Source organism: Cucumis sativus, chromosome 4 (assembly GCF_000004075.3).
Source record: "Cucumis sativus cultivar 9930 chromosome 4, Cucumber_9930_V3, whole genome shotgun sequence".
Classification (NCBI taxonomy): domain Eukaryota; kingdom Viridiplantae; phylum Streptophyta; class Magnoliopsida; order Cucurbitales; family Cucurbitaceae; genus Cucumis; species Cucumis sativus.
The window spans coordinates 3972805-3980405 of record NC_026658.2 but is presented as its reverse complement, the minus strand read 5'-3'; the positions used below and the strand labels follow the sequence as shown (position 1 = coordinate 3980405).

Genomic DNA, 7601 nt, shown 5'->3' with positions numbered 1-7601 from the left:
AAGTAGTGAAATTGAGTGTTAGATTAGGTATAGTAATTAATCGTATTAATGTACTAAAGTATTATAACGTGAAATTTACACTGACCGTTGGGGGGTTCGTTGGGTACCTATTTGGATTCTTGTCAAATCCTCAAGTTACTAAAATGCCCTCCTTCCATTTTTAAGGTACAAAAAGTCATTCATATATATCCTCATTTAATCAACCATTTCAAATTACTCACCTTTTTTTTTCTCTTCAAATATTAAATAAATATGGGAATAAAGATTCCAACCTTCCTTTTTCCAAAGAAGTCACGTTTTAACCCATTGTTCTAAATTTAGATTCGCTCACAATTTTCTAATCTCAATTTTATCAAGAGTTGACATGATTTCTTTAGGTTCTAAAACTTGAACTTAAAAAAGAAAAAAGAAAAAGAAAAAGAGAAAAAGTGTAACTTTTTTTAATGTAAAAAATACGAAAATTATTTAAAATTTGTAAGTATAGATCGAAATATTTCTATTCATTTTGACATTGTTGACAATTCTGTATCAAAATATTTTGTTTAATGGAAATGACAAAACAACTAAAAATAGTTAAGTACCAAGAAGCCATCAAATTTTAATATATTTGGCATTTAGAAATCAAATTAATAGTAAAAATAAAAGAGGGACCAAAGTGCAAAATATAAAAAACAAGAGGGGTAGAAATGCAAAGAAACACTTTTGGTGCTGGCTATACCTAAGGCAAACTACCCCTATTAGTTTAATCAAAATATAGAATTCACCTAATTAATATTTAAAACAAAATTAATAATCACAATTAATCATAAATTTTATTCTCTAACTGACTTTTAATTAATCTTCTTTTATTTCCCCTTTTTCCAATGTGTTTTCACTCAACACTCTTTTCAAAAGCACATTGCCGAAACAAAGTTCTTTAGATCTGCTCCTCTGTTTCTTTCCCACACCTTCTATTCTCTGTTTTCTTTGCCTAAATGCCTTCTTCTTCCTCCTCCTAATTTCACTTCCATTCTTGTTCTTCATTTACCGAAATTCCACTTCATTCCATTGAATTCAGCTGAACCCAGCTGGGGGTGCCTTGAATGTTGCTGTTTCAGAGGAATGGCTGGAGCTCCAGTGAGTGAAGTATTCCGGTGACGTTGAAGATTGGCGAAGATGTTCAAGTCGGCGAGGTGGAGGAATGAGAAGAACAGGATCAAAGCTGAGTTCAAATTGCAATTCTGTGCGACTCAGGTTGTTTGAGAATTGGAATGTCTATTTGGTTTAGGAAATGAGAAAATGGAAATGAAGTTTGAATAGTAAACTGTTTGTGGTTTTCAGGTATCGGAATTTGGTGGGGATTCATTGATGATATCTGTGATTCCTGGTGATGTGGGGAAGTCGACGGTGAAACTGGAAAAGGCTACAGTGCGAGGAGGAAAATGTCGGTGGGAGAATCCGGCTTATGTAACAGTTAAGTTTGATGTAGACCAAAAAACTGGAAAGTTCACTGAGAAAATCTACCATTTTCGAGTCTCTACGGTATGACTATTGTTTTTTCCTTCAATGTGTTTGTGGGTATGTCATGTTGTGTGAGAGATTTAATTTGTGGGGTTTTGTACAGGGATTGATCAAAGCTGGTTTAGTTGGTGAAGTTTCTATTGATTTTGCTAAATATGCGGAGGCCACCAAGCCTTTCTCTGCTTCTCTTCCCCTCCAGAATTCAAATTCTGCAGTTTTGCATGTTAGTTTATCTCTATCTTTCTCTCTATCTTGTTAACTCATAGTTGTAAATGTTAAAAGTTTCTTGCTCTGTACAGATTTGGATACAGAGGATTCAGGAACATGCTGATCAAAGGTATTTAAGATGGTGAATTAGAGTCTATAAGTTTTGTGACTGTTTTCTTTTAGAACATTGGCATTGATCTGCTCTGTTTGGCGAACGTTTTCAGAGATGTGGATGAATACGAGGGTTTGAAATCTAGATCTCAAGACGAGAGCTTAAGCAGCTACTTGAACAACGAGGATGCAAACAAGAACAGTCAAACTGAAGTAAGATTGCTTCCCCAGTACGCCAAAAATGTATTTTCACTTTTCTTTGTCATCTTTTTACTTACATTTCAGCTTATTTTTTACTCGAATTGATGAAATAATCAATTCTGACTTCTGTCTCACATTGTAGAAGGGAACACTTCATTAATTCACTACGAATCAAATCTCTCCTTTCTTGATTTTGCAGGGTGGGTTAAGTGATGAAGCTGAAAGAAATGGTGAAATAAATGGTGAACATAGAACATCAAGTGGATCTGACATTACTTTGTCAAGTTATGAGAGTAGCTCTGGACTTGACAGTCCAATAGAAAATGGGATTAGGAATAACACCCATCAGCAACCTAATGGCTATCTTTCACCATTAAACCACTCCCCGGTTTCTCACAAATCACCTGCTCGTGACGAGAATTTGACATTCCCTTGGAAGTGGTCGATCCAATCTGATCATGTAGCAACACCGGATGATTCGCGAGTCAATGGCATTGTATTAGGAAGGTCGAAAAAGGAAGCTGATATTGAGATTGAGGAACTGAAGACTGAGCTTTCTGTTTCGACCAGACGGGCGGACATGTTGGATATGGAATTGCAGACACTTCGGAAACAGATAGTGAAAGAAAACAAAAGGAGCCAGGATCTTATGGGTGAGATTTCTATCTTCAAGGCAGAGAGGGATGAATGGAGAGCAGAATGTGAGAAGTTGAAGGGATTTCAAAAGCACGTGGATGATGCAAAAGTTAAAAACAAGTTGCAGTTTGATGGAGGTGATCTGCGGGCTCTATTAGAAGAAATGAGACAAGAACTGAATTATGAGAAAGACCTGAATGCCAATCTTCGGTTACAGCTACAGAAAACTCAAGAATCAAATACCGAGTTAATATTAGCTGTACAAGATCTTGAGGAGATGCTGGAACAGAAGAACTGTGAAATATCAGATCTTTATACCGAGGAGTCCAAGAAGGCTGAAGAAATGAAAATTACTTGTTCAAAATGTCAAATAGAAGAGGATGAGGAGCTAAAAGCACTTGAAAATCTTGTGAATGATCAAAAGAATGATAGAAAAGCATATGTGCTGGAGCAAAAAGTGATGGAACTCTACAATGAAATAGAACTACATATGCGAGATAAGGATGAGCTTGCGATGCAAATGGAGCAGCTTGCACTTGATTATGAGATATTGAAACAGGGAAACCATGATCTTTCCCGAAAACTGGAGCAAAGTCAACTTCGGGAGCAATTGAAGATACAGCATGAGTCCTCTTCTGCTGCTACGATAAATGAGCTTGAAAAGAAGATCCAGGGTCTCGAAAATGAACTTAAGCAGCAGTCGACTGAATATTCTAATACGTTAGCTACAATCAGGGAACTTCAATCCCATGCCAGAAGCTTGGAGGAAGAACTTGAGAAGCGGGAGCAAGATTTCGAAGCCGACTTGGAGGCAATGACACTTTCCAAGGTTGAGCAAGAGCAAAGGGCTATACGAGCAGAAGAAGCTTTAAGAAAAATGAGGTTAAGAAATGCTCATACTGCAGAAAAGCTTCAGGAGGAATTTGGAAGACTGTCCAAGCAGATGACTTCTACATTTGAGGCAAATGAGAATGTGGCTTTGAAAGCACTAGCAGAAGCTAGCGAGCTTCGCTCACAGAGAAGTCACTTGGAAGAAGCTCTCCAGAAAGCAAATGAAGAGCTACGATCTGTGAGAGAAAATTATGAGGAAAAATTGCAGGAGCTTTCTCATCAAATCAAGAGCTACTCAAGTCAGATAGCACAAATGATATCGGAACTTGAGACAAAGTCCAAACAACTCGAACATCAGAAGAAAAACGAGGATATGAAGTTTGAATCTTCCTCTCAGGAAATCCAAATGCTCAAATCCGAGATTGACCATCTCATAGGAGAGAATGGTAATCTTAAAGAACAAGCCGGACAGGTAGAGATTATGAGAGTAGAATTAGATCAAATGAAGACACTAGTTATAGAAACCGAAAAGCTAATACAAACAAGAAATACAGAAAGAAATGAGCTGGAGAGTACAGTTGTATTGGCGAAAAAAGAATCGAATATATTACTGGACGAGTTGGAGAAATTGAGGAATGCGAAAGATGAAAAGGAGACTTTGGTGGGACTTCTACAATCAGAGTTGCAGAATCTCAAAGTTGAATGCAATGACTTAAAGCATTCTTTGACCGAGGATGAGATGGAGAAAGAGAAACTTAGAAAGCAGGTATTGCAACTCAAAGGTGAACTGAAGGAGGCATGTAATAATTATGAGAAAAAGCTCAAGCATAACAATGGACGTGGGGCAACTCCTGGGGGAAACAAAACTGCTCCAAAACAGAAATTAAACCCAGTTTCTAATGGCTCTGCTGAAGTTGCAAATTTGAGGGAGAAAATCAAAATCCTCGAGGTAACGTGAGCTTTCGAGCAGAACAGAACTCGGTTGGAGTTTTATATATTTGACAACATAGTACATGCTAATTGACTTTCTTCATGAATTCTCTTTATTGTCTTGCAGAGACAGATAAAACTAAATGAAAGCGCCTTAGAAACATCAGAGAGCTCATGTCTCCAAAAGGAAGAGGAATTCTGCAATAGAATCATAGAGTTGGAGAAAAGACTGGAAGATCTAAACCATTCGGAAACATGTCAAAAGGTTAGAGAACGGTTCAAATATTAAGTCATGTAAATGCAGTTCAAAGTATTATACATTAGATTTAATGAAGTCTACTGTTAAGTATCCCACAATTTCCATCTCATTTACAGGTAACCAACGATCGAAATGACACTACTTCACATGGAGGAATATCAGAGGAGACGAGAAAGACAGCGGACAACTTAAGCAATAAATTATCAGTCAATAGGTACTAATTTGAAACAACCAACGTTCAATAACTTTCTTATATCCCCTTTCTGATTTTACTTGTTGGAATCCAATTTCCTCTCTTTCCCTGCAGCAACAAGAATTCATTTGAAACAGCGCCAAAACTACCTGCTGTTGATGATAGAGATGGCAACCTTGCTAAACTGTTGACAGAATTGTCAACATTAAAAGAAAAAAACCAATCGATGGAAAGTGAACTAAAGGATATGCAAGAGAGATATTCAGAGATAAGTCTTAAGTTTGCAGAAGTAGAAGGTGAAAGGCAGCAGCTAGTAATGACTGTGCGCAATCTCAAGAATGCAAAGAGGAATTAACTCTTCTCTAACACACTTGTACTTGAATACCCATATATATTGTATAGTTGAGAAGCTCCTTTTACTATAGTGAATAAATTAATTGTATATTGTATTTGTTTCCACTCAAAAGTTTACCCCTGCCCTTGTTGGGTTACAGAAAAAGCTCAGTGTTAGATCTCCATCAATGTCCAGCCATTCTTGTAAACTTGATATGGAGAAAATGATAGTTAATGGATAATAGTTATTCTCATGATTGAAAAGGAAAAGAAACATGTACATAAACAAATTTCTTCTCTCCTCACTGTTTTTTCTTTATTTCTTCTCACTTTTTTTTGATCAGTTCATCAGAAGCATTAAACTGGCAAAGACCGTCCGACCGCCCATGGTCGACGGCACCAAAATCTTCCAAACCGATTTGATCCAACCGATGATCACACCTTCGGATAAATGAGTTTAAAATTTTCTAGAAATTGTTTCCTACATAACCATTAAAACGGTAGACTAGATCTTCATGTTTGTTCAATCCAATAGTTCTGTTTACTTATCATAAATGCTTAATTATTCCATTAAGAAAGTTTGACCAAAGTGTATCATATAGGCAAGTGAAAATGGACCAATATTTGTATAGATTTAGTCCATTGTCTTAGTCTAACCTCAAAAAGCTATATTTTGTCGCTTTAGCTGGCCGGTTAAAGACGACTATGCAAATCTACTCATAAGCAAGAAAGAAAATATCAATCTTCAGATCGATATTAAATATCATAGATATATTCAACATCTTTTATAAATATTCATAAAACACAAAAAACAACACATCAATTTGACTAATATGAATAGAAATACTAATAACTTTATAAATAGAAAAAGATTTTATAAACGGTGTTAATGTCAATATTTTACCGATATATCCATTGATATATCTATACAATTGAAATCTTGATGTCCTATATGTCATCAATATTTTAATCCTTACTCGCCATAAACTTCAAAAGTCATTTTATAGCTTGAGATATTCTCGAGGAACATGTATTTTGGATCATTTTTCATTTTATTCAAGTTAGATAAAACATCAATTCTTTGTTGAACTTCTTTTAATTTCTTTAAAACGATGGAAAAATGTTGGTTTACTATTGAAACTACATGCGTTAAGGTAAGATTCATTTGTTTTTGTGTTAACTCAAATAAACAAATACAATGTGACAAGCATATACTTTTTGATGACTTAAGCTATGTGTGATGACTATCATATTTAAATATTTCATGACATGACATTCACAACTTGGAGAGAGAAGTGAGGAATAAATTAGATTCAAAAGTCTAAATTGGCTGCCTACTTTTTTTCATTAGTTTAGGGATTTTAGCATATGCCATATGCTTCAGAGCAAAACAATATTTTTCAAACCGAACCCGATTCAATTGAAATGAGTATTAATATTTTCCAAATCGAACACTATTCAATTGAAATGAGTATCAATATTTTCCAAATCGAACACTATTCAATTAAAATGAGTATTAATAATCATAAAGTTTGTGATTCGAATCTGGATAAGAATTTTCAGAGCTAGTTGAAATAACAAGGTTAATTATGAAACTGCAAAAACAGCTCAATCATTGTTTGTTAATCGTGTGTAAATTTTAATCTAAAAAGGTATATTTTGTCCTTTAAGTAATAACATATATTCAAATCAATAATGACATATTCATATGACATTATCAACTGTCCCACTAAACAATTAATTATATGATTAATGTAATGAGATCTATAATCATCCTATAACCATGGTCCAAACCCAAGTTGAAACCTAGCTAGATTAAAATTTTAAAAAAATAAGTGTCTTGAATCAAATAAGGGCATATATTAGATACATACATTAAATAGACATATAACATAATACATAATCCATATTCATTTTTTAAAAAATATCTCCATCAAATAATCCATCTCTTGTTAACACTTTTAAATTCTATAAAAAAAAATGTTGCTATTACCTTTAATCCTATCAATCATGTTTATAGACTTAATTTTTCTTTAAAAAAAAATCTTAGCAAACTAGACCTAAATTTTAAAACTGAAGGTTAAATTTGAACTATTATAAAATCGAAGGTAATGAATCAATTATAAAATTAGGTAAATAAATCAATTGTTTTTAAAATAAAATTTGTCAAAAGAAAGAAAAAACTATAACATTGAAATATTTTAGAGTTTGGTTAAAGTAAATACAAACCTCAAAGTTCACTAAATTAAAAATGTTAGGTTGAATGATTAATATATACGAGAGAGTGACATCACCCTAAAAGGTCTAATTTGTCTTAACCAACAAAAACAAATATTTAAATCATAAGTTTAGTATAATTAATTATCATAAACCTTCCCTTAATCATGATTCCATTTGTTA

At 34.1% G+C, this 7601-nt stretch overlaps 1 protein-coding gene across 2 annotated transcripts; it reads left to right on the top strand.

Annotated features, from left to right (window-relative positions):
- Positions 1–858: 858 nt before the first annotated feature.
- On the top strand, positions 859–5504 carry LOC101221081 (myosin-9). Of its 2 annotated transcripts, none has more exons than XM_004146519.3 (9): positions 859–1233; positions 1321–1521; positions 1604–1723; positions 1800–1837; positions 1932–2031; positions 2219–4435; positions 4544–4681; positions 4792–4889; positions 4983–5504. In XM_004146519.3, the coding sequence occupies exons 1-9, from the start codon at positions 1156–1158 to the stop codon at positions 5221–5223; spliced, it is 3231 nt and encodes a 1076-aa protein (XP_004146567.1). In that variant the 5' UTR covers positions 859–1155; the 3' UTR covers positions 5224–5504. The 2 variants fall into 2 exon arrangements, with proteins under 2 accessions (XP_004146567.1, XP_011653183.1); XM_011654881.2 differs by having other exon boundaries at positions 1932–2061.
- Positions 5505–7601: the final 2097 nt, after the last annotated feature.

What these genes read in the sequence shown, in the direction of transcription:
- LOC101221081 (XM_011654881.2), top strand. Translation starts at nt 1,156, where the DNA reads ATGTTCAAGTCGGCGAGGTGGAGGAATGAGAAGAACAGGATCAAAGCT. An exon ending in TGCAATTCTGTGCGACTCAG is followed by an intron (nt 1,234 to 1,320) that starts GTTGTTTGAGAA and finishes TGTGGTTTTCAG; the next exon opens with GTATCGGAATTTGGTGGGGA. An exon ending in AATAAATTATCAGTCAATAG is followed by an intron (nt 4,890 to 4,982) that starts GTACTAATTTGA and finishes CTTTCCCTGCAG; the next exon opens with CAACAAGAATTCATTTGAAA.